The sequence below is a fragment of the Amia ocellicauda genome, chromosome 11 (assembly GCF_036373705.1).
Source record: "Amia ocellicauda isolate fAmiCal2 chromosome 11, fAmiCal2.hap1, whole genome shotgun sequence".
Lineage (NCBI taxonomy): Eukaryota > Metazoa > Chordata > Actinopteri > Amiiformes > Amiidae > Amia > Amia ocellicauda.
This window is the reverse complement of record NC_089860.1, coordinates 2678428-2705330: the sequence shown is the minus strand read 5'-3', so window position 1 is coordinate 2705330 and position 26903 is coordinate 2678428. Positions and strand designations below refer to the sequence as shown.

Below are 26903 nucleotides of genomic sequence, written 5' to 3'. Positions count from 1 at the left end.
TTATTAAAATCCTACAGATGTACAACAGGCTCTTTCAACAGAATATCGATCAAGTATTCAATCACATATTCAAATAAATGAAAGATAAATCATATACCTAATGTGTAATTACCACTTAATATGTGGATTTAAGTTACCACAAATAAACACAACTCAAGATGTTTAATGCATGCATAATATTTATATTATAATATCTTTAATCTTTAAAAGGCCTGGAATCTCAATTTAATTATTTTAAATAGGTACCCTATCACATTTTCATATTAAATCAATATTAAATCAAAACTTTGACCCACCCGCTAATAGCTAACTACAAACCTGTACATCATAGTGGTTACATTTACGATTAGAAGAAAGTGTCATCTTACTAAAAATGAAGCCGCAACTGAGTACAGTTCTGTAGTTTTCTATTAGCGGGTGGGTCAAAGTTTTGATTTAATCCAGCCCACTGTCTAGTTAACAGGTTTATTTAGATTACCTTCCTTACATTTATGTATTTATATATTTATTACACAAAATTAAAAAGGAGTATTTAACCAGGCTAGTCCTGTACCACAAAATAATGCAGAATCCTTTTGTTAAAAATGCAATATTATCTGAATTTTCTGAGAAAAGGACATTATAAAAGCTGAGGATTTGTGGCAGTGTAGCATAGCAGGTAGTGTTTAAAGTGACGCTGTAAATTAGGAATGTGTTAATGAATCACTGTCTTTACATAGACAGATTTATACTTGTATTATCCCTTTGGCAAATTTGTGCAATTGAGCACATTTTTGAGATATTTAATTTTTTTTTTAACAATTAACTATGTGAACAGCTTACATATATGTAAATTTATATGTATTGCATTTTAAAGATAGGTTGATGCTTTCAAAAAACAGCACATAGCAATTCTGTATGGCTCAATTTGTTTTATTTATTTTTCATCTCACTATTGCAAAATATTTACAAGAAGCCCAAAGTCAATAGATATTATTGGAAATCTAGCAGAGGAAGATGAACGCACTATGGTACTGAGTGGGTACTGGATGATTTTTCAATTATTCACGGAAATAGTTAGTCAAATATAAATATTTGTGTGCTTATATTTTGTGTCATTTAGCATTTTGACAGACAATGGACCTTCCACTAAAGAACCCAATCTTCTTAAATTGCTTTGACAAAGCTATCTGTAAGAAGCTTTGCACCTGGTTTGTCAGTTGTCAATGTATTCACACTTGCTCAATAGTTGTACCTAAAGAGAGATGCTGGCATACAATGTGTCAGGACTTGACACACCGGAGCAGACAAAGATGTAGAGGACCCAAGTGCAGGCAATGGAGGCAGGTCAGAAACAGGCTGAAGTCAATAACACAGGAAACCCACAAGGAAACCACTCAGTAATGTTGCAGAGGCAAACAAGAGGCAATTGTTTTTGGAAACAAAGGCATATAAATATTGAACTGGGCTAATGAGGGACAGGTATGGTAATTGCTTGATGAGTTGGGGATGATAATGTAATAATCAGATAATGGGAAAAAAACAGACTGAATTGAACACATTTTTAAGGTCCAGTTAGTACAGTGGGGGAGAACAATTATAGCAATTATTGTATTTTCCATTTATATCTAATTATGTGAACACAGAGAATGTACCAGTATTAAACTGCTTTTTCTTGCATTTGAATATATTTCTTCAAGTTGAGAACAACAAATAATATATAACATATGCATTTATTTTAATAGCATGGAAAATCTGTTTGTGTATTGAATTTTCTAGTTTCTCCAAGCTAAGAATTAAGGATTTAGTAAGTGCAGTATTAATTAATTGTAATGAAATTGCAATAGTTAGAGCGATCTACAACACCTGAAATAATTATGTTGTCAGTGTTACCACTTTTTTTATATTGAAATAATGCTGCCAGACTGAAGAGTTCCCAATAGCTGGTTCATGGTTGAAATCTTGAAGTTGTTGTATCAGTATTGTTAGCAAAATAGTTAGTACATGATTTTTGGGACATATACACAATTCTAAAAGCAAAATATATTTTGTCAAAAGATAGAAACATGCAAGACATATTTTTTGTTTGTTTTTTAAACAAGTAATAGTAGATGATATGTATCTGTTTTCTAATTCATGTTGTCTTGCAGTTAAACCTTGATGCAAGCTTGCGGGAGTATGTGATTTATTCTGCTCTGGGCAGTATTTAAACCAACTATTTGGATTGAACCTGCTGTATTCAAGTTTTGTTCTCTAGAGTCTCATTTTACCACGCCATCAATTTTATTGGGTTTACTGAAGCAATATAACAATATAACAGTTTTATACCCTTTTTATCAGTTAATTTATTACAACTACATACTTAGTTGATGCACAAAATATTGCTGCTTCCCTCCTTACCAACCTATGATGGCAAATATTATTATATTTTATTTCTATCATTGTTATGCAAAAACGCAGAGATTACCAGGGCATTTACTCTTTCAGCTTGATTTATAGAACTTAATCTGTCAGAAAGATGTCATAATCATGACTTTGTACTGAAAGCTAATGGCCTTGGTCTGCTTTCACAAGCCAGTGAAATCCAATCCAGTGAAGCCCCTGCCTATGGTTATGTAAAAAAATGCATAAGGTAAGTTGTCAAAGTTACATGATGTAAAACATTGTTGCATATATAAAATTTGCCTATGGTTAATAATAATAAGAGGATATATATGTCATGTCTACCTCTCAACCATCTTGATCACCAACAGAGGTCACCTTGGTTCCCACTTCTGTTTTCCCTGTTCTTTGTTTCTCTTCGCCTCATTATTGAATTATCACTCCTTGTCTCCTGGTTAGTTTTTCTCACCTGCTCCTGATTTCTCCTGTTATCTATCTCTCTATTTATACCCCTTTGTTCGTTCAGTTTCTTGTGAAGTTTTGCCTACTGCTTTAGTGACAATCCTGAGCCTTTTTTCAGTATTAGCCTACTAGTGTTTTCGACCTTTTTTTTTCCCTTTTTGACTTACAATTCCTGGATCTCCTGTTTGGCCCTGTTCTCTAAATCGTTGACCTTTGCCTGCTACCTGACCTCGTCTCTTGGATTTCACTATTATTCCGGTTTGCTGTTCCCTTTCATCTACCTGTTCCTTGCTCTGCACTTGGGTTCACTGCTCATAGCATTGTACATTATAACATTCTTCTATTGATTTTTTTTATTTTTTATATATATATATATATATATATATAAGAAGCAAAATAACTGGATATAGCTGTTGTCTTTCAAGTTGAGAATAACACCCAAAGGAACTATGGGAATAATGCATAATTTTGTGATGTCCGCAATCAGTAAAGCAACCATGTTTTGAATGGCTTTTGCAATCCAAATGTAAATATCTTTGTGTATGTGAATTGCTCCTGCATGTCTATTCTTATGTGTTACTAAATATTTGAATTAAAGACATATACAGCGTTTCAGCTGTAAACTCTCTTAAAGGGAGTGCTCCTAATCTCAGCTCGTTACCTGTATAAAAGACACCTGTCCACAGAAGCAATCAATCAATCAGATTCCAAACTCTCCACCATGGCCAAGACCAAAGAGCTGTCCAAGGATGTCAGGGACAAGATTGTAGACCTACACAAGGCTGGAATGGGCTACAAGACCATCGCCAAGCAGCTTGGTGAGAAGGTGACAACAGTTGGTGCGATTATTCGCAAATGGAAGAAACACAAAATAACTGTCAGTCTCCCTCGGTCTGGGGCTCCATGCAAGATCTCACCTTGTGGAGTTTCAATGATCATGAGAACGGTGAGGAATCAGCCCAGAACTACACGGGAGGATCTTGTTAATTATCTCAAGGCAGCTGGGACCATAGTCACCAAGAAAACAATTGGTAACACTACACCATGAAGGACTGAAATCCTGCAGCACCCGCAAGGTCCCCCTGCTCAAGAAAGCACATGTACATCTGAATGATTCAGATGAGAACTGGGTGAAAGTGTTGTGGTCAGATGAGACCAAATTCGAGCTCTTTGGCATCAACTCAACTCGAGTTTGGAGGAGGAGGAATGCTGCCTATGACCCCAAGAACACCATCCCCAACATCAAACATGGAGGTGGAAACATTATACTAAGGGGACAAGACAACTGCCCCGAATCAAAGGGATGATGGACGGGCCATGTACCGTCAAATCTTGGGTGAGAACCTCCTTCCCTCAGCCAGGGCATTGAAAATGGGTCGTGGATGGATATTCCAGCATGACAATGACCCAAAACACACAGCCAAGGCAACAAAGGAGTGGTTCAAGAAGAAGCACATTAAAGGTCCTGGAGTGGCCTAGCCAGTCTCCAGACCTTAGTCCCATAGAAAATCTGTGGAGGGAGCTGAAGGTTCGAGTTGCCAAACGTCAGCCTCGAAACCGTAATGACTTGGAGAGGATCTGCAAAGAGGAGTGGGACAAAATCCCTCCTGAGATGTGTGCAAACCTGGTGGCCAACTACAAGAAACGTCTGACCTCTGTGATTGCCAACAAGGGTTTTGCCACCAAGTACTAAGTCGAAGGGGTCAAATACTTATTTCCCTCATTAACATGCAAATCAATTTATAACTTTTTTGAAATGCATTTTTCTGGATTTTGTTGCTATTCTGTATCTCACTGTTAAAATACACCTACCATTAAAATTATAGACTGATTATTTCTTTGTCAGTGGGCAAACATACAAAATCAGCAGGGGATCAAATACTTTTTTCCTCCACTGTATATATATATAATATATATATATATATATATATATACTAAAGGAAGCCAACTTAGTTTGTTGAATAAATGTAGCATGAAAAAATGTATACATTTTTTAAGTAACTTTTTCTCAGTCTTACATTTTATCAAAGAAATACATCTCAGTTCATTAGACAAACACAGGAGGGAAGGAGAAGAAAATTGAGCACATTTCAATTTATATTCACCAATTTGTAAGTGTTCTGCTTCAAGCCATCACTTGACAGAAGCTGTCTGTGATATCTGATTAAACACATTTAACTTGACTCCAAACCAACGTTTATGACCTAATATGCATTGCAAGTGGAATGGAATGTTAACCATTTGAAAGCATTCTCTTTTAGTGCATAGAACAGGTTTTAAAAGTAGATTAAAAAATGGCACATTGTCAAAATGCATGGAATTTGTACCCTTGATTGATTTGTACATTGATTGAAACCATTGACAAAACAAAATGACGGGGAAACTCTCCAAAACACTTGAACATGAGATAACAACAATACAAAGCTGTTTGGCCAAAGTATGCTTTCAAATGATGTTTCGGCATTAAGCAAATGTCAACAGCTGTTCATGTGTTCTAAACTACCTTTTTCAAAAACATAAGCATAATAAATTACATAATAATAATAATAATAATAATAATAATAATAATAATAATAATAATAATACATTTTTATTTAATATAGCACTCTTTCACACCGAGGTGTCTCAAAGTGATTTACAAGCTTTACATTATTTACAGTCCACCTATTTATCAGTTTATTTAATATAATATGAAATATGCTGATACAACATCACAGAATAAATTTAGCAGACAAACGGGGTGTATACTGTGAGGAACATGGATGTAGATCAGGGAGCGTACATAGTAGGCCAGGCAGACATCATAAGGTCAATGTGAGAAGAAGGGTGAAAACCCCAAAACATTTTTTATTTTAATTTGCATGCACGTGAACATGGAACATTTGAATTGTCATGCCATTATTCAACTTTACTTTATGTATCACTGACTTATAATGCAAATGAATACTTTTATTATGGTAATGTTTTATGGCGTTAACATACTGTTAAAAAAATGTATATGCTAGCCTGGAATGTGTAAAAAATATCGTCCAGAATAATTCCTGGTCTCAAAGGAACAGACAAATGAAAGGAATTGAATTTATTTTGCTCTTTCTAGGGGATTTGTTTAAAGTATGCAAAATCTTCAAAGGTATTGACCAATTCAACCTTTTTGAATAATTAAACTTTACATAGTGTTGTTTGGACACTTCAGGCTCAATTAGGATTGAAGTGAGACAAACAGATGAAATAGGCAGAGAACTCTCTCATAAAATCAGTCAAGAGGAACATTTGTTCACTAATTGAATAAATAAATAAAAACTCGTCTTGATTGCCCAAAATGAAAATAATAACATACAAAATATGGATCAGCCAATGAAATATCCAACTTCTCTGCCTTGCATTTTTATTTTTCTTGCTATCCTTCTATGCTAGTTCCATTCACTTCCACTACTCTACAATATCGTTAGGTTCCATATGCAACCATGGTGGCCACAGACAATTGCTCTCTCCTTATCCTTCCTGACTGATTCTTCTCTAGTTTTGCGTTTTGCTTGTGTCCTTGTCACTACTGGTAGCATGAGGCGGTACCTGCAGCCCATTCAGGTTGCACAGGTAGTTCAGCTCCTCCAGGATGGCACATCCATATGTGCCGTCGCAAGAAGGTTTTCTGTGTCTCCCAGTACAGTCCAATGGTACCCTGACTGCTGTTAGGTACCGTGATGAAATCCTCAGACCCATTGTCAGATCTTTCGCTGGTGCAGTGGGCCTGGGTTCCTCCTGGTGCAGGACAATGCCCGGCCTCATGTGGCCAGAGTGTGTAGAGTGTGGATGATGAAGGCATTGATGCCATTGACTGGCCCTCATGTTCCCCAGACCTGAATCCAATTGAGAACCTTTGGGACATTATGTATCAGTCCATCCGACACCGCCAAGTGGCGCCACAGACTGTCCAGGAATCTCACTGATGCCCTGTTCCAGATCTGGGAGGAGATCCCCCAGGACACCATCCACCGTCTCATCAGGAGCATGCCCAGACATTGTCTGGAGTGCATACAGGCACGTGGGGCCTTACACACAACTGAGGCACATTATGAGTTGCCGTGATGAAATTCAAGCAAGTTGGAACAGTCTGTGATTTAAATTGTTTACTTTGATTTCAGTGTGAGTTTGAATCCAGCCCTCAATTGGTTGGTGAATTTGGTTTCCATTGACCGTTGTTACATAATTTTGTTCTCAACGAATTACACAATGTACAGTAAAGATTTTGATCTTTAATATATTTTGTTCATCGAGATTCGATGTGTGATTTAAGTGTTCCCTTAACTTTTTTGAGCAGTATGTATATATATATATATATATATAGTGATATTCATTATAATAGTAATAATAATGAAATAGCGAAAGCAATCAAAACTTTGCTATATAACACGGAGCATTATAAAGCATAATATTATGCTTTAGCTAGCTTCTAGGTATTGACAAAAGCTGTATAATAATTTAAACAATCCTTTTTATTATGAAAAGGCTTAGGGCTGGATTAAATCAAAACTCTGACCCACCCGCTAATAGAAAACTACAGAACTGTACTCAGCTTCATTTTCAGTAAGATGCCACTTTCTTCTAATCAGAAATGTAACCGCTATGATGTACAGGTTTGTAGTTTGCTATTAGCAGGTGGGTCAAAGTATTGATTTAATCTGGCCCTTAGTCTGTGATTCTTATATATTCTTAGAGTAATAGTTAATATTCCTTATCTGTTTAATTCATTAGACCTGACTAAAATTATAACTAAATCAAAAACTGATGACTATACTAACACTGGTGCTATGATAATGAAAAAGGCCCCCCTCCCCCTTTATGTAGTATTCTCCACTTGAAAGATAACTAAAGATTTCGCTTTTAAATAAATATTTGGCATTAATCATAAAATCTGGAATTCACTAAATAAACATTTAGCTAACATGCAAATGATCCCATCAGCCTTCTCAGGGCAGTAGGACCTGGGAAAGCTGGTGTGCTCTGCAAATGGCAGTGGCTGAAATGTGGTGACAGCAAGTCTAATATTAGTATTTTTCTATTATTAAAATAAAATATAGATCATATATAAACCACTGAAAATATTATTTTGTTATCTTAAGCATAAGCAAATGAAACTGCCTGATTCTTAGGATCTTTGGTTCAGTGGACCAGTTGGCTGTTGGGAGTTTTTACATTTTCTCAGTGGACTGGTGGATTATGGACCAGTGTGGGGAATTGTCTCTGGGAATTTACTACATGTCACACTGGGTGAAATGGTCCTCTCACTACATATGAGACCCCTGCCCCAGCTGCAGCTCAGTGAGATTGTTTTATTGAGTTTTTGAGGCATATTTTGGTGGTTAAAGTTACTGGAACAACCTTCTGTTCCATGCAGAATATATGCATAAAGGCAGTAGATCTCACATTACTGTCACCCCCCCCCCCCAACACACACACATAGGGATGCTATACTGCCTTCACAGGCTTTGCACTTAATATGTCCTTCGGGCCTCTTTGGTATGAAGCCCAGTCAGGTTGTCATTTCTGAAAAATAAAACTTATGAGGCAAAGAAAACAAATAACCTGGCTTTATGGTTGAATGGCCTGGGCCCATGTTATAGATATTGTGACAAAAAAGTATCACAAAAAGATCACAAATGGTGGATGCTTTTATCTGCAGTAAATCAACATTTGGTGTGACCACCCTTTGCCTTCAAAACAGCATCAATTCATCTAGGTACACTTGTAGACAGTTTTTGAAGAAACTCGGCAATTAGGTTGGCCCAAACATCTTGGAGAACTAACCACAGTTCTTCTGTGGATTTAGGCAGCCTCAGTTACTTCTCTCTCTCATGTAATCCCAGACAAACTCGATGATGTTAAGATCAGGGCGCTGTGGGGAACATACCATCACTTCCAAGACTCATTCTTCATTACGCTGAAGATAGTTCTTAATGACTTTCGCTGTATGTTTGGGGTCGTTGTCATGCTGCAGAATAAATTTGGGGCCAATCAGATACCTTCCTGATGGTATTGCATGATGGATAAGTATCTGCCTGTACTTCTCAGAATGGGGACATCATTAATTCTGACCAAATCCCCAACTCCATTTGCAGAAAGGCAGCTCCAAACTTGCAAGGAACCTCCACCATGCTTCACTGTTGCCTGCAGAAACTCATTCATGTACCGCTTTCCAGATATTTCAAATTGACTCATCTGTCCAGAGCACCAGCTGCCATTTTTCTGCACCCCAGTGCACGTCAGAGGTATGGCTTTTTGGCCACAAGTCTTCCATGAAGGCCACTTCTGACCAGACTTCTCCGGACAGTAGATGGGTGTACCACAGTCCCACTATTTTCTGCAAATTCTGAGCTGATGGCACTGCTGGACATCTTCCGATTGTGAAGGGAAGTAAGCATGATGTGTCTTTCATCTGCTGCAGTAAGTTTCCTTGGCCGACCACTGTGTCTACGGTCCTAAACGTTATCGGTTTCTTTGTGCTTCTTCATAAGAGCTTGGACAGCACATCTGGAAACCCCTGTCTGCCTTGACATTTCTGCATGGGAGAGACCTTGCTGATGTAGTATAAGTACCTTGTGTCTTGTTGCTGTGCTCAGTCTTGCCAGTAAACTGTCTTCAGCAACCTTGTTAGCTGAGTTTGGCTGTTCCTCACCCAGTTATCTTTCAAGTCGGAAGCACTGCCCAAGGGGGAGGGGTTTCTGCGTACTTCCGTAGGAACCTTATTGAAAAGTCACTCTATCAAAGCTGCCATTGGCCCCTGCGCACGTCACTCAGAACAGGTCCCTTCCACTTCCTGTTCTATAAAACATGACGTCAGCGCAGGTTCGTCCTCTTTTGCCATTTTGCTGGACTCGAGAACATAAGCTCTCTGTGTCTGTGTTTGTAATTAACATTCAAACTCCGTATTTCGGCTGGCTGGCTTCACTGCATAGTGTTGTTTACCACCGTTTTCGCTACACATCATCTCCGTCTTGTGTGTGTTTAGTTATTATTGATAGCTGATGTATGCTGGACGCACTTTTCCAAGCCACATTTGAGCCACTGAACTCAGCTGAGCTAAGCTGGTGTCACTTAAGACTGCCTTTTTGCTGGCAATCACCTCTGCAAAACATGTGAGTGAGTTATATACGTCTGTACACCCATCGGTTCCACAGGTTTGACATGACGGGACCGGTCCCTTCCATTGGGAACCTGGTGTTGGCTGCAGTCGAGCCCCAGTAGCCTACAGGCTCTGGCTCCTGCCTTTCCTATCCCAGTCTGCCCCTGTTAAGTGCATCCTGATGGAGCTATTTGAACTGTGTCTTCCCTTCCACCGGACTATGCCTTCCAGTTGAGCACCCACACGAGCTGCTCCTGGACTTGCTGACAGCCCTGTCGATGTGTTCCCAGGGTCTGTCATGCGGTCTACAGGTACGTTGCCTTACAAGGCCGCCCTGTATATAGTTAGTTCATTATGCATTGTGTTGCGGTTGTGCATGCATCTGACCTGTACCCTGCTCTGTATATATATATATATAATATGTGTTAAACAGCAGGACTTTGGCTCCGTTCTGAACTGTGTAGAATGGAGCTCACTGCTGCTGTTCCCAGTTGATGGCACTCGAATTTCGCTGCCTCGCTGTGTACATTGTTCCTTGGTCAGCAGGTCTGTGGCCCGCTCTGGCTGTGTGCCATAGAGCAAGAGTCCGCTGCTGCTGCCCTCAGCAGTAAGCACATGAGCAGGCTCTCGCGTCTGCTGTGTATATAGTTAATTTGTCAACACAGTAGAGCTAATATTGCCCTGCGTTAGCCTGTCTAACCAGCAGGTGTCAACTGCTCCTGTGTTCCGGCGCCCCCGTGGTGTATATAGTTTGTTTGTATGAAATTTACATTGTCTTCCACTCTGTATTATTCAGTTCAGAAGGCGCAATAGTTGCTTGATTGCCCGCCTCATATATTGTGCAAGTAGATATACGGCCTCGCTCCTAGATGCACTAGTAGAGCAGCTGGCCTTGCTATTGTAAGCGGAGGGTGTAAGAGTTGACCTCTGTAGCCTCGCTTTGTATATGCTGATTGCAGACCAGGGGCCCAAAGGGCCTCTGTGGCTCCTGTCTAGAGTTGTGTTGCCAAGGCCCCTAGCGGTACACCTCAGGGCAGGCTCCCTTATCAGCTTGCTGCCTCCTCCCTTTTGACGGTTTTGTTATACAGTAACCCCTGCCCAAGGGTTGCAAGGTCACATGGGAGTCCTAACTCCAGGCAAAAGAGGACAAACCTGCTCTGACGTCACGTTTTATAGAACAGGAAGTGGAAGGGACCTGTTCTGAGTGACGTGCGCAGGGGCCAATGGCAGCTTTGATAGAGTGACGTTTCGATCGGGTTCCTACAGAAGTGCACAGAAACCCCTCTCCCTTGGGCAGTGCTTCTTTTTCAGATAACCGGGATTGCATACACATGACTATATGCCTACAAAATCCCTGACTTTGTGCAAGTGTACCTAGAAAAATTGATCCTGTTTTGAAGGCAAAGGGTGGTCACACCAAATATGGATTTCAGATTTTTCTTCTGTTCACTCACTTTGCATTTAGTTAATTGATAAATATAATATATTTTTTAAAGCATTCTTATTTTACAGCATTTTTTCACAACTGCCTAAAACTTTTGCACAGTACTGTATATATTTATTGCTCTAATGAACACAGGCTAACACATGCAGGTCAATCTGACCCCATCCCCCCTGTTCCGTAACTTTATATTACCCCTCTTTCTCCCTTCCCTTTCCCTCTGTCCTGACCATTAACACAGCCCCCCACCCCATTTTCTCCTGCCAGGAATAAGCCTGTAACCCTGAACCCCTGCTTGTTTCCCCTGCCTCACCCTTATCTAATTAGGTGTAGTGAGTTTATCCAATACATACAACGATAATAATGCAGTAGCATGAATATTGGGTCCTCCTGCCCTAACATATTAATAAAAAAAACAAAAAAATGCACCAGGAAAACTGATTTCACCCATACTGAAAATTATCCACAAGCAATAATATGTCTAAATGTGTCCTACTTAGTTTATTTTAGCTTTCAGCATCAGACCTGTAAAATTCCTCTCTTGTGCAGGGAACTTTACATTCAGGTCAGTTTCCTGGTACGCATGACAAGCTAAAAATATAATATAATATACCATACAATGCATAGTGTAACAATTTGATATTTTCCTTATTAGATATTGCATTATTAATCTGCTTATATGTTTTAGGTCTTCATTGTACTGAAGATATGTCTGTTGAGTCTACAGCCCTATGTGTATTGAGGTTATGACCATTAAGAACTGTGTGGGTTGGTTCATACTTGTCAACATGACCGGATTACCCCATGGACAAGCAGGACAACTGCTCAGGGGCCTCCGACCACCAGGGGCCCCCTGATCACACTGTTATAATGTATTTGTGCCGCGCCAAAAAAAAGAGGAGAAACTCAAGCATCCAATGTTTAGGCACTCACTGGAATATCAACGCAGTAGCTGTTTAAAGAGAAAAAGCAATGCATCGACGTACCCCGAGCAGGTACTTCAAGCGAAAACAAAAAAGGGAAGAGATGAGAAAGACAGCTTCTCTTCTGCAAAGTGTACCGCCTATACACTTTTTTTTTTTTTAAAGGAGGTCACTAGCTGTTTGTCCGACGAGCTCTGATGCTGGTGTTATGACGAATCCAGCACCTTCTGGATATTGTGCATCCTCTAGCAATCACCTTGATTTCGCACATGTGCAGACTGCTCTATTTTGATTTGGCCTTGGTAGCTTTAGACATATGAACATAAAATACACATTGTATTATTTGCTACTGAGACATTAAATGCGATAGGGAGTTGGCTATGATTACTATGAACTTGGCTGTCAGTTTTGCATCCTCATGTCTGTAAACTACCCACAGTTCTGTACTCCTTCAATCCACAATAAATGCACATTCACGACCTCACGAAAATATGTGGCATCCCCCCGGAGCGCATGCACCAAATCAGCCTAGAGTGGTCTGCGCATGTGCGAAATCAAGGTGATTGCTAAATGATGCACAATATCCAGAGGGTGCCGGATTTGTCATAACACCTCTGGTGTGTATGCTAACATTATCAAAATGCTAATTTCCGCAAATGTCAAGAATAAAAAATTATCTCAGAACATGTATGTGTCATAAGCATCTTAGTGCGCTTTCGTTGATTGCTAATGAGTCTGAACTGGTCAGAGAGCTGGACTTTGATGACATACTAGTGACTGAATCTCGATGAAGAAATCAAGAAAGAGGACGATCTAGGTAAGGTGTACATATATTTATTTTGACATTTTGTTATGCTCTCTGCTGGTACTATATGTGTATGTTGCTCAGGAAGAATCTACAGGTGCGTGTCAGCGTGGTGATGTGCTGGGTGTAGGAGAGCGCAGGATCAAGGGTGACTTCTAGATTTTTAGTGGAAGAAGAAGAAGAGAGTGTGGTGGATTCCAAGGGGATTCAGATGGAGAGATCAGTAGAAGGTGAGGAAGAGGGGGAGAAAAACAGGAGATCCAATTTGGAGAGGTTGAGCTTGAGGTGGTGTGAGTGCATCCAAGTGGAAATAGCAGACAAACAGGAAGAGATGCGAGAGGGGATGAGACGGTCAGAAGAGGGAAAAGACAGGAAGATCTGGGCATCGTCAGCATAGAAGTGGTAGGAGAAACCATGGGATGTGATGAGGGGGCCCAGGGAGTAAGCCTTGGTGTATGCCTGTGAGGAGAGGTTGGGGGGTGGATGAGGAACCTTGCCATGTCACTTGGTAGGTCCGGTCGCTGAGGTAGGAGGAGAACCAGGTGAGAGCAGTCCCAGAGATTCCAAGGTCAGCGAGGCAGGAGAGGAGGATGGAATGATCGACTGTGTCAAATGCTGCGGAGAGGTCAAGGAGGAAGAGGACTGAGGAGAGGGAGGCCACCCGAGCACAGCTGAGGGAGTCAGTGACTGCCAGGAGAGCTGTCTCAGTGGAGTGAGCTGTGCGGAAGCCGAATTGCAGTGGATCAAGGAGTGAGTGTTGGGACAGAGAGTCAGAGAGCTGAGGTAGAATGCCCGCTAGAGAGTCTTTGAGCGGAAGGGGAGTAGAGAGACAGGGTGGAGGAGAGGTGGCATCAAGGCTTGGTTTCTTGAGGAGTGGGATGACAGCAGTTTGTTTAAATGCAGATGGGAAACAGCCAGAGAGGAGTGAGGATTTATTTATGTCTTTTGCGTTGTGAAGGAGTGCACACAACACAACTGCTTAAGTACAGGGGAACACACACTACACAACTGATCTGAAATCCTTGTCGTGGCGATCTGCATCACACCCTCCAAATTTCGCAGAAACACGCGAAATCCACACAGATCCACACAGAGAAAAGGTCAACAAACACGGACGTGCACATGTACAGGTCACGTCTGTTTAGCGCAGATCTGCGCTGCTCCACCAATGGGATCAATGGATTTCTGCAGATCTGTGCAAAACTGCGGAAAGAACCCGACCACTCGCCGCTGCTGCTGTTTGTGTTCGTCTGTGCGGACAAACACAAAAAGCGTATAGTATTTTAAAATAACATGCCCCAAAACAACCAGTGGTAGTATTTTAATAAATACGTATGAAAATCTTATTCTCCTGTCATGTTTATTCTTCCTGTTTCTTTTCTCTTCTTCAATCATCTCAGCTCTCATTGGCTGCTGATCACATCACTCTCCACGATCGATGCCGATCGAGTCGTAAATATTAAACATGTTTAATAAAATCCTAGCAGCTCTGACAAGCTTACGATCAGACCGGAGGGCAGCAATCTCATCGCAGCCCATCACACTACACGACCATCGGTGGCGGGGACGTGCCCCGACCAGGCTGCCTGTTGTGACGATCTATCGTGAGGGCCAAATCGGGCTTAAAATCGTGTAGTGTGACCCCAGCATAAGTGATCTAAGGATCGTATCCAGTCTATTTTTTAATGTTCCCAAATTGTCGGCTTCAACGATATCGCTGGGGAGTTTGTTTCAGATTGTGATGCCTCTCCATGTGAAGCAGTGTTTCCTGATTTCGTCTTGAAGGCCTGCGTGTGCGTGTGTCCCTGCTGATCTGGAAAAGCTCCTCTGGTTTGATGTGGTTGATGCCTTTCATGATTTTGAAGACTTGAATCAAGTCCCCACTTAGTCTCCTCTGTTCCAGGGTGAAAAGGTTCAGTTTCCTCAGTCTCTCGGTAGGACATTCCCTTCAAACCTAGAATAAGTCTGGTTGCTCTCCTCTGAACTGCCTCTAGAGCAGCGATATCTTTCTTGAAGTGTGGAGCCCAGAACTGTGCACAGTATTCCAGATGAGGTCTAACTAGTGCATTGTACAGTCTTAACATTACTTCCCTTGTTCTAAATTCTACACTTTTCACAATATACTTTAACCCCTAGGCCATGAAGTTTCAGAAGGTTTGTGAATGTATGTATTCTATGTGACTGCTAAGTATTTCGAACACTAATGTCCCCAGATAACATTCTTCAACATAATCGAAAGTACTACAGTAAGATCATGTTGACTTCAGTATGTAGTGATTGTTTCTACTTCTCAAGCACACTTCCTGGCAAATAATTTTGAAAATACGATTTAAGACATTTGTTTTGCCAGAATACCTAGGGCCAGATTAAATCAAAACTTTGACCCACCTGCTAATAGAAAACTACACAACTGTACTCAGTTGTGTCTTCATTTTTAGTAAGATGCCACTTTCTTCTAATCATAAATGTAACTGCTACTATGGACCGATTTGTAGTTTTCTATTAGTGGGTGGGTCAAAGTTTTTATTTAATCTGGCCCCTAGTCTGTGTACATGCATGGTTACTGTTGTGAGCTTATTCATTAACAATTCAAAATTACATTATAACTAAAGTTAATAATAAGAGAAGACAATTATTGATTTATGACCATATATTGAATTGCGCCATTAAAAAAAGGAAAAAGAAAACAAAATTAAATCTCTCTGCATGTTTCAGATGTATCTCCAGAGGAAAAGTATTTAGACCACCTGTTAGATTAGATTTTTCCATTCTTTTCAGATCCATTTATGGATTTATGGATTCTCTTTGCCAAATGGGCTTTCTATTATTTTTTTCTGTTTAAGCATATTTTGAGTGTAGTTTATTTTATTTTATCCAGTGTAGCAGAACACTGTTCAAGTGTATTAAAGAGATAAAGAACTTGTCCTATTAAAAAGGAACAGTGCACAATGTTCAGTGGCTGACTAGAGGTAAGCGTTAGTTTGCAGCAGGGTAATGTCAATTACATTGTTTGGATTACCATTAAAATAAAGTTATGTGGCTAATTTAGCTCTATTTTTTTGGTTGTGTGGGGGTTACTTTTCCTGGTAAACAGTGGTGGAAACTGTAAAATTACGGATCCTTGATATCCTTCAGTCTGCACTTCTGGACTGTCCTCTTCAATTCAAACCATGGGCTTTCAATGGGATTCAAGTCCAGAGACTACGATGGGCATTGCAAAATGTTGATTTTTATTTATGCTAGGGGTCATTGTCTTGCTGGAAGATCCACTTGGTACTTGGTAGAGTTCCTGATGCCGCTGATCTCGGTTAGCTTGCCTATCTTGTGAAAACTTGTATAGGATGCTAGAATGAATCAGACCCTAAATCTAATAGACAAATCTGATTAAACTGCATAATCTTTGTAGCTTATCATATCTTTTGTCATAAGCAGGAAGTAAGGCCAATTTTTTATAGATTTTCTGTATTGAAAGAAATGTCTATTTTTCCTATTCTTTAAAAAAAAAAAAATTCTTGTCTGTGTGTATACGTGAGAATAGATTGGCAAGTGCCAAAGCAATCTCAGTGCAAAACATGCAATTATTTTTATACATTTTGATTACCATAGAGTATTGCAGAATTCAATAACTTCACAATGTATTTATACATATGTTAAGATATTTACAAGCGAACAAATAATACATTACTGGATACTGGTTTCTAGATTCTGTGTTTCAGTGAAGAAAAGTGAGTAAAAAGAGTGAAAACAAAGTTACCCATTACATTTTAAAATGGTACCAAAGCTATAGTTGCCACACATCAGATTTAAATCCTGAGATCCTGGAGAGCCTGTGTCTGAGCGGCACCTATAAGTGTAAAGCAACACCCAGAATCTTATCTGCATTAATTTGTAGTTATTGTATTTTAACATACTCTGATTTTATATAATTATCATGACACTGATAGAAGTGGTAACCTTTACCACGGCCCTTATCTTGAATGGGATAAGGTCTAGTTGTTATACATACTCTTTGCTTGTGCCAGCACAATGGCAGTGTGCCCACTAACAAATTTGAAGACAGTCTAATTTTTAATCACCTCTCATTTGATTTTGTTTTATTTCCATAGAACACGTTTCATTGCACAAATAATGCTGAAGGGTGTTTTATTGTAAGGCATGTTTATCAGTTTGCTTCTAGCTTTGAATGTGGAAGCAATGCTGGTAGAACTTTAGAGAAAGATTAAAATAATAATAATCATCATCATAATGAAAAGGTATCAAAAATAGAATGTGTGATCTATTAAAGTGTTTTTCTAAAGTAAATACCAACTATACAGCTTCACTGCCAGAAGAAATCCTGTATGATGCATAAAGTTTATACAATACTGTGGTGATGAAAGGACAAAAGCTATACACATTTTGAAGGCACAACTTTGTTACTGGCAATTTCAATCAAATGTAAAGCGCAGTGATAGATTGTCATGATAAATGTAGAGGACAAGGCTTAGCAAATGTTGTGAAGGGTATCTCTAATAAACAAAGCAGGAAAGGAATCTGAGCATGATAAATGCCATTATCTATCTGTATTTTAGCATTTCAAATAATAAACATCTATAATAATTATTTATTATTATTATGATGCTGACACATTGCACCAGACCATCAAATAAATATTGTATTTACTTATTTACTTTGCGGTTTTCTGTTTTTAAACTGCACACAGTTTTCTACCCTTTTACCATTGTGAGTTTGTACTTCTTTCTTTAATCTTTTACCATTGTAGTCACTTGACGTAGATCACTGGGTGACCAAGAGTTCAGTTATGTGGAAATTGTAAAGATATTCTTTGGGAGATCTGAGATGCTGCCGTCATTATTTTTTGTTTTTTAAATAAATAAGAAATCGTAGTCAGCATGTATATAATTTGCATTGTATTTTAACAATTTTAAATATTGTGAAGTGCTGTGAGTATCAAACTACATACAGCGTGTGAACTGCACATACACATTCACACACATGCACACACATGTAACTCAAAACATAACAACAAAGTACTTTATATCAGGTTTGTATTAGAAGGCAGAAGGAAGAATAATCTGTCAAGCAAAAAGCCTACATCAAGCACTGGAATTGAAATTGCAATTTTGATTCAGTCCATGACTTTAAAGAAGATTACATCAGCATTCAAAATCTTATACAAATAAATAATTGATTATATGGCTTTGTCTGATGTCTGAAGTAGTCAATGTTTTCCCTGTGCCTGGTTGCATTGTTAGTTTGGTTAGTTTTTCTCAAAGCTTAATATTTTGTAACTTCTTGTATTTTAGGGTATATACAGTGCATCCGGAAAGTATTCACAGCGCTTCACTTTTTCCACATTTTGTTATGTTACAGCCTTATTCCAAAATTAATTAAATTAAATTATTTTCCTAAACATTCTACAAACAATACCCCATAATGACAAAGTGAAAGAAGTTTGTTTGAAATCTTTGCAAATGTATTAAAAATATAACACAAGAAAGCACATGTACATAAGTATTCACAGCCTTTGCTCAATACTTTGTTGAAGCACCTTTGGCACCAATTACAGCCTCAAGTCTTTTTGAGTATGATGCTACAAGCTTGGCACATCTATTTTTGGGCAGTTTCTCCCATTCTTCTTTGCAGGACCTCTCAAGCTCCATCAGGTTGGATGGGGAGCGTCGGTGCACTGCCATTTTCAGATCTCTCCAGAGATGTTCAATCAGATTCAAGTCTGGGCTCTGGCTGGGCCACTCAAGGACATTCACAGAGTTGTCCTGTAGCCACTCCTTTGTTAGCTGTGTGCTTAGGGTCGTTGTCCTGTTGGAAGATGAACCTTCACCCCAGTCTGAGGTCCAGAGCGCTCTGGAGCAGGTTTTCATCAAGGATGTCTCTGTACATTGCTGCATTCATCTTTCCCTCGATCCTGACTAGTTTCCCAGTTCATGCCGCTGAAAAACATCCCCACAGCATGATGCTGCCACCACCATGCTTCACTGTAGGGATGGTATTGGCCAGGTGATGAGCGGTGCCTGGTTTCCTCCAGACATGACGCTTGCCATTCAGGCCAAAGAGTTCAATCTTTGTTTCATCAGACCAGAGAATTTTTTTTCTCATGGTCTGCGAGTCCTTCAGGTGCCTTTTGGCAAACTCCAGACGGGCTGTCATGTGCCTTTTACTGAGGAGTGGCTTCCGTCTGGCCACTCTACCATACAGGCCTGATTGGTGGAGTGCTGCAGAGATGGTTGTTCTTCTGGAAGGTTCTCCTCTCTCCACAGAGACACGCTGGAGCTCTGTCAGAGTGACCATCGGGTTCTTGGTCACCTCCCTGATTAAGGCCCTTCTCCCCCGATCGCTCAATTTGGCCGGGCGGCCAGCTCTAGGAAGAGTCCTGGTGGTTCTAAACTTCTTTCATTTATGGATGATGGAGACCACTGTGCTCATTGGGACCTTCAATGTTGCAGACATTTTTCTGTACCCTTCCCCAGATCTGTGCCTCGATACAATCCTGTCTCGGAGGTCTGCAGACAATTCCTTGGACTTCATGGCTTGGTTTGTGCTCTCACATGCACTGTTAACTGTGGGACCTTATATAGACAGGTGTGTGCCTTTCCAAATCATGTCCAATCAACTGAATTTACCACAGGTGGACTCCAATCAAGTTGTAGAAACATCTCAAGGATGATCAGTGGAAACAGGATGCATCTGAGCTAAATTTTGAGTGTCATGGCAAAGGCTGTGAATATTTATGTACATGTGCTTTTTTTGTTTTTTATTTTTAATACATTTGCAAAGATTTCAAACAAACTTCTTTCACGTTGTCATTATGGGGTATTGTTTGTAGAATTTTGAGGAAAATAATGAATTTAATCCATTTTGGAATAAGGCTGTAACATAACAAAATGTGGAAAAAGTGAAGTGCTGTGAATACTTTCTGGATGCACTGTATAATGATTTTTACATACATTTTTGTAAAGTTTAGACTCATTCAAGTTGAGCTATTCGAAAACCCCAAAGTATGATTATCAATGTTCTTTTATTAAAAGCATTAGCTTTTGGTTATAAATTCATAAGTTCAATAATATGAGTTCAGTGTTGATGGGTCTCAATACTACATATAATGATTTGAATAAAACAGATGCTCGGCTTTTCAGTCTACTAAAAATGTCATCTGGATATACTGTGAATCCAATAATTTATTTTTAATTTTCTTTATGAATTACAGATGACAGTTGCACCTAAAATAGACATAGCAATATGTGCTCTTGTGTAAAATGAATCACAAGTTCACTGGCTTATCTCCACAGTGTGTATTTTAAAGTATGGTCATTGGTTTTGGCCACAGAATTCCAAATTCCAATACTTCTTTTGGATTTCCGGAGATGATGAGTGCTATACAAATCTTGGGCTCACTCAATTACTAAAACATGCACTAGTTTAAAAGCTGGTATGCTTCTCCTTTTTAAACTAACTTGTTCATGGCAAAAGAGAGAAAATATATCTAATAAACACTGTACTGGCAACTGTAAAGGAAAGCCTTACCTAAAAGCATCTACCTGCTGTTCTAAAGCATAAAAGAGCTCTCAAGCACAGGTTTTTAGGGATGGACACCAAAGTTTTATAAGGGATTTTAATACACTGCAGATCCTCTTGGTTATTAGTAAGCATGTTGCACATGTACACACTGTACAAAATGCATTTTGATGTACAGTGAGGGAAAAAAGTATTTGATCCCCTGCTGATTTTGTACGTTTGCCCACTGACAAAGAAATGATCAGTCTATAATTTTAATGGTAGGTGTGTTTTAACAGTGAGAGACAGAATAACAACAACAAAATCCAGAAAAATGCATTTCAAAAAAGTTATACATTGATTTGCATGTTAATGAGGGAAATAAGTATTTGATCCCCTATCAATCAGCAAGATTTCTGGCTCCCAGGTGTCTTTTATACAGGTAACAAACTGAGATTAGGAGCACTCTCTTAAAGGGTGAGGTATCAGCCCAGAACTACACAGGAGGATCTTGTTAATGATCTCAAGGCAGCTGGGACCATAGTCACCAAGAAAACAATTGCTAACACATTACGCCGTGAAGGACTGAAATGCTGCAGCGCCCGCATTGTCCCCCTGCTCAAGAAAGCACATGTACAGGCCCATCTGAAGTTTGCCAATGAACATCTGAATGATTCAGAGGAGAACTGGGTGAAAGTGTTGTGGTCAGATGAGACCAAAATCGAGCTCTTTGGCATCAACACAACTCGCCGTGTTTGGAGGAGGAGGAATGACCCTAAGAACACCATCCCCACCGTCAAACATGGAGGTGGAAACATTATGCTTTGGGGGTGTTTTTCTGCTAAGGGGACAGGACAACTGCACCGCATCAAAGGGACGATGGACGGGGCCATGTACCGTCAAATCTTGGGTGAGAACCTCCAGGGCATTGAAAATGGGTCGTGGATGGGTATTCCAGCATGACAATGACCCAAAACACACAGCCAAGGCAACAAAGGAGTGGCTCAAGAAGAAGCACATTAAGGTCCTGGAGTGGCCTAGCCAGTCTCCAGACCTTAATCCCATAGAAAATCTGTGGAGGGAGCTGAAGGTTCGAGTTGCCAAACGTCAGCCTCAAAACCTTAATGACTTGGAGAGGATCTGCAAAGAGGAGTGGGACAAAATCCCTCCTGAGATGTGTGCAAACCTGGTGGCCAACTACAAGAAACGTCTGACCTCTGTGATTGCCAACAAGGGTTTTGCCACCAAGTACTAAGTCAAAGGGGTCAAATACTTATTTCCCTCATTAACATGCAAATCAATTGATAACTTTTTTGAAAAGTGTTTTTCTGGATTTTTTTGTTGTTATTCTGTCTCTCACTGTTAAAATACACCTACCATTAAAATTATAGACTGATTATTTCTTTGTCAGTGGGCAAACGTACAAAATCAGCAGGGGATCAAATACTTTTTTCCCTCACTGTAAGCTTTACTTTTTTTTTTATAATGCTGTCAGTGAAATATGTATTTTTTGATGACCTTTTAAAGAGAATTATATATTTTAAAATCAACCCCACAGCTAAATGTCATGATAGTGCCTCCAGTCTTGCTGCAATAATCTCCTTCCAGAAACTTATTTGATTCAACATTAAAAGCACTACTGACAAGCAGGCCCTGACATAGCAGAGACATGGGAAAATCAACAGATGTTATTTATGTTTCTCACTCAGCACCCATCAAAAGGATGTGAAATGTGGTTTACATATTTTTAGCTGTTGTTAAAAAAGCTACGGATTTCAAACTTCCAAAATAGTTTAGAACTAGATAATGGAATATATCCCAGATAAGATGGGCTTGACAGATGAGTTTTGCTTGACATGTATAGTAAAAATGTAAACAAACAAGCAACTCTCAAAAAAGTGGATTATATATTTATGTATTTTGGATATTTATATTTAAATTCCTATGCATAAAGGCTCCAGAGACAGTAAAGTGTGACCTAGTGTTCATTAATTGTGTATAATATGAGTGCACAACAAATAATTCAGAAGCACACATTGTAGAAAATAGAGATGCATTTTTAAATAATCGCAAATAATGTTGCTCTTCCTTCTTGTTCATTATTGGTTTCATTATTGGTTTTATTTAATTCAAGTACAGTTTTTAATATTTCTGTGTTGTTTATTGTCTTCAACAGTAACAACAACACTTTCTCCTGGCTCAGGACATGCCAGAAGATGCAATGAGACCGAAAAGGCTTACTGTGTAAACGGCGGCGTTTGTTACTACATAGACGGTATAAATCAACTGTCTTGCAAGTAAGTGAGTGTACTCTTCCTATTTTTGCCATATATGTTGCCTCAGAATTTAACTTCACATTATTTTATTTTACAGTTTGGTGAATGCAACATCCCCATTGTCTCATTTTGACATCTAATACAGAAATGCCTTCAGTCTAAGTTGATTCTCCTTCAACCACATATTGAAAAGGCTTGAAAGTCACAGTCTTGTTTTATCATTCATGCCAAAGATCTGATCCATTCTGAACAGTCAAGAAACAAGTTTGCCAGAGATAAAATATGTTCTTAGATAATACATTCAAAGTATATACATGGTCAGAATTCTATTATGGGGCCATCTGGAATTCTTCTGAAATATAACTAAGAAAAGAAAAATACATTATAGCTGTGTGTGAAAATATATTTAGCATCTGCACAAATAATGCAAAAGAGGATATTTTTTACTGTATTTTACTACAGTCCCTACAATGTTTGATACATAAACACTCCACTGCACATAATCTAAGCATTAAGTTAAACATTTTAAGCCATGTTTTGTTAATTATTTTACTATTTTTTAAAGCCAATCCCAAAACATTGAATGGGACTTCAGATAGGGGATTGGAGACGCATTGGAATTTACTTTAAAATCTTTACGATATAATTAGGTTGATTGAATCCGTGTGTGTGTTTGTATCTACTCTGGCTAAGCAATTCCATGTTTTTTCTACATTACTATTTCACCTGAACTTAAAAGTTCCTCAGCAAATGAAGTGGTTGAAAAAGTTGAATGGTGTTTTTCATAGTTTCTTTGTCTGAAGAAATGTGTTGAGTTGCAACTTTCCTCTTCACATCAGTTCCTCTATGACATCTCTTTACTGTTTCCTAAAGGAATTAAAATGCAATGATATTTTTTGTGGAATTGAAATCTGGGAAGTTGACTGCTTGCTCAGAATAAATACTCTTTGGACATCAATGTCCTATTTACATTAATTATTTTTGCCTCAAGCACATTTACTTACATAGTTCCTTTTTTTTTTCTTCACTTGTTTATCATGCTCTATGCTCAATTAAATAAACTCGGGCTCATAGTATACAATAGCTTATTACAAGTTATGTAACCCCTCTCAAAAATCAGTACAGTGATAAGCCTCCCACTTCGGGAGACCTGGCACCCGATATTCAAACAGTTTGCGGACCGCGAAGGCCTATGCGCGTCGCAAATGGCTATCAACATAAATGTGCATTATTTGCCAAATTCTAAACCTTTTTTACCTGGCACAATCCATTCTGCTCTGTGTGTGTTAATTGTATGCATGGCATATTATAGGGAAATTGGCTGAAATTCTGAGTGATCCTGCTATATTTGAAGGTATGTGAAATGCAAAAAACAGGTTTGTGACACACAGAATCAGGCTTATAAAAAGATGGCGACAGCACACAGTCAGCATTGGGAAGTGTGGAACTGTCTCTGTTTATTTTTAATATGCTTGTATGTGTGCTGCACCAGACACAGTCTTTTTTGACTGAATGGCAATAAATAAATATATAAAAATGGGAAACGTGGTTAGTAGCATGCAGCATGTTCGTCGACATTTGGACAATAATGATGCACTGTACACCAGGCAACAGCAACACAGACATAGGCAAAGATATGCTGAAAGAGTGTACCAGCCTGTTTTTGTTTTTCAACATAATGTAAATAATAAAACAAATGAAAATGGCATGGACAAAAATGATGGGACCCTCAACCTAATATTTTGTTGCACTACCTTTAGAGGCAATCACTGCAATCAAATGTTTTCTGTAGCTCTCAGTGAGACTTCTGCACCTGTTAACAGGTAGTTTAGGCCACTCTTCCTGAGCAAAGTGCTCCAGCTGTCTCAGGTTTGATGGGTTCCTTCTCCAGACTGCAAGTTTCAGCTCTTTCCATACATGTTCAATAGGATTCAGATCAGGACTCATAGAAGTCCAATGTTTTGTTCTTATCCATTCTTGGGTGCTTTTAGCTGTGTGTTTTGGGTCATTATCCTGTTGGAAGACCCATGACCTGCGACTGAGACAGAGTTTTCTGACACTTAGCAGTATGTTTTGCTCCAGAATGCCTTGATAGCCTTGAGATTTCATTGTGCCCTGCACAGATTCAAGGCACCCTGTGCCAGGCGTAGCAAAGCAGCCCCGAAACATAACTGAACCTCCTCCATGTTTCACTGTAGGTATGGTGTTCTTTTCTTTGAAAGCTTCATTTTTTCATCTGCGAACATAGAGCTGATGTGACTTGCCAAAAAGCTCCAGTTCTACTCATCTGTCCAAACGACATTCTCCCAGAAGGATTGTGGCTTGTCAATATGCATTTTAGCAAATTGCAGTCTAGCTTTTTTATGTTTTTCTTTCAAAAGTGGAATCCTCCTGGGTCTTCTTCCATGGAGGCCACTTTCGCTCAAAAAGCGACAGATGGTGTGATCAGAAATTGACATACTGTACCTTCACCTTGGAGTTCAGCTTGTATCTCTTTGGCAGTTATCCTTGGTTCTTTTTCTCCCATTTGCACTATCCTTCTGTTCAATCTGGGGTCAATGTTCCTCTTGTGGCCGCGTCCAGGGAGGTTGGCTACAGTTCAATGGACCTTGAACTTCTTAATATTTGCAACTGTTGTCACAGGAACATCAAGCTGCTTGGAGATGGTCTTGTAGCCTTTACCTTTACCATGCTTGTCTATCTCCTCAGACAACTCTCTCCTTTGCTTTATCTGGTCCATGTTCAGTGTGGTGCACACAGTGATACCAAACGGCACAGTGACTACTTTCCTCCATTTAAATAGGCTGAATGACTGATTACAAGATTGGAGACATGTGTGATACTAATTAAATAAACTAATTCGTTTGGAATATCACTATAATCCAATTATTTATTATCTTTTCTAAGGGGTACCAACAAATGTGGTCCGGCCATTTTAGAATATTTTTGTACAATGAGCAATAATTCATCTCTTTTCACAGCTTCTTTGCTTTATTCTATGACATACCAAAGGCATGCAAGTATACAATGATGCAGTAGCTTTTCATTTCATCACTTTTCAGGAGGCATGAAGCATTATTTCAATGAGCTGTAAGGGTACCAACAAATTTGAGCACGTCTTCCAGACAGTAGCAGGTGATACAGTGGGGATCACCCAGTTCCCCGTGTGTCGCCACCCTGACCGGATATTAACCGCGTTGCTGTAACATACTGAAGAACATATTAAATTCTCCAGAACCAGAGCAAACAGGAAGGAGATAACTTGTGGGTTTTATGATGTTGCGCAGCTGCTGTGGGTGTTAGGTGTCATTGACTGACACCTACAGGGGTGGAAGCAGCTGCCTTTATTAACCAAAATGGCTACTACTTCCTCAGCATACAGGTTGTCTGTGATGCAATGTCATCATCAATGATGATGCGTACATCTGGCATCAGTCCCAACTGTACACATCCCAAATACATCTCCTTGGTAAACAGTGTACATATCTATGCCATTGTCCAGACCATGGATTATGACACTCATACCTGTGTCTGCTGCAGAGAGGGCATACAACAAAGTTCATATGTGTAGTATTGCAGTACAAACACAATATTGTGTACGCAGTAGTAATAAATATTATTGAGAATGGCATTAGAAGCACTGGGAAGCACACATATAATTGCTAATGCTGTTCTCTTGTACATACACTCACCTAAAGGATTATTAGGAACACCTGTTCAATTTCTCATTAATGCAATTATCTAACCAACCAATCACATGGCAGTTGCTGCAGTGCATTTAGGGGTGTGGTCCTGGTCAAGACAATCTCCTGAACACCAAACTGAATGTCTGAATGGGAAAGAAAGGTGATTTAAGCAATTTTGAGTGTGGCCTGGTTGTTGGTGCCAGACGGGCCGGTCTGAGTATTTCACAATCTGCTCAGTTACTGGGATTTTTACGCACAACCATTTCTAGGGTTTACAAAGAATGGTGTGAAAAGGGAAAAACATCCAGTATGCGGCA

The 26903-nt window shown here is 39.3% G+C and overlaps 1 protein-coding gene across 2 annotated transcripts in view; it reads left to right on the top strand.

Moving 5' to 3' along the window:
• The window catches only part of LOC136762829 (pro-neuregulin-2, membrane-bound isoform), a 226820-nt gene that overhangs the window by 102657 nt on the left and 97260 nt on the right, over positions 1-26903 (top strand). For both annotated transcript variants that reach the window (XM_066716376.1, XM_066716377.1), the window contains exon 4: positions 22801-22921. In XM_066716376.1, coding sequence (XP_066572473.1) covers positions 22801-22921 — 121 coding nt within the window. The remainder of the gene's footprint in view (positions 1-22800; positions 22922-26903) is intronic.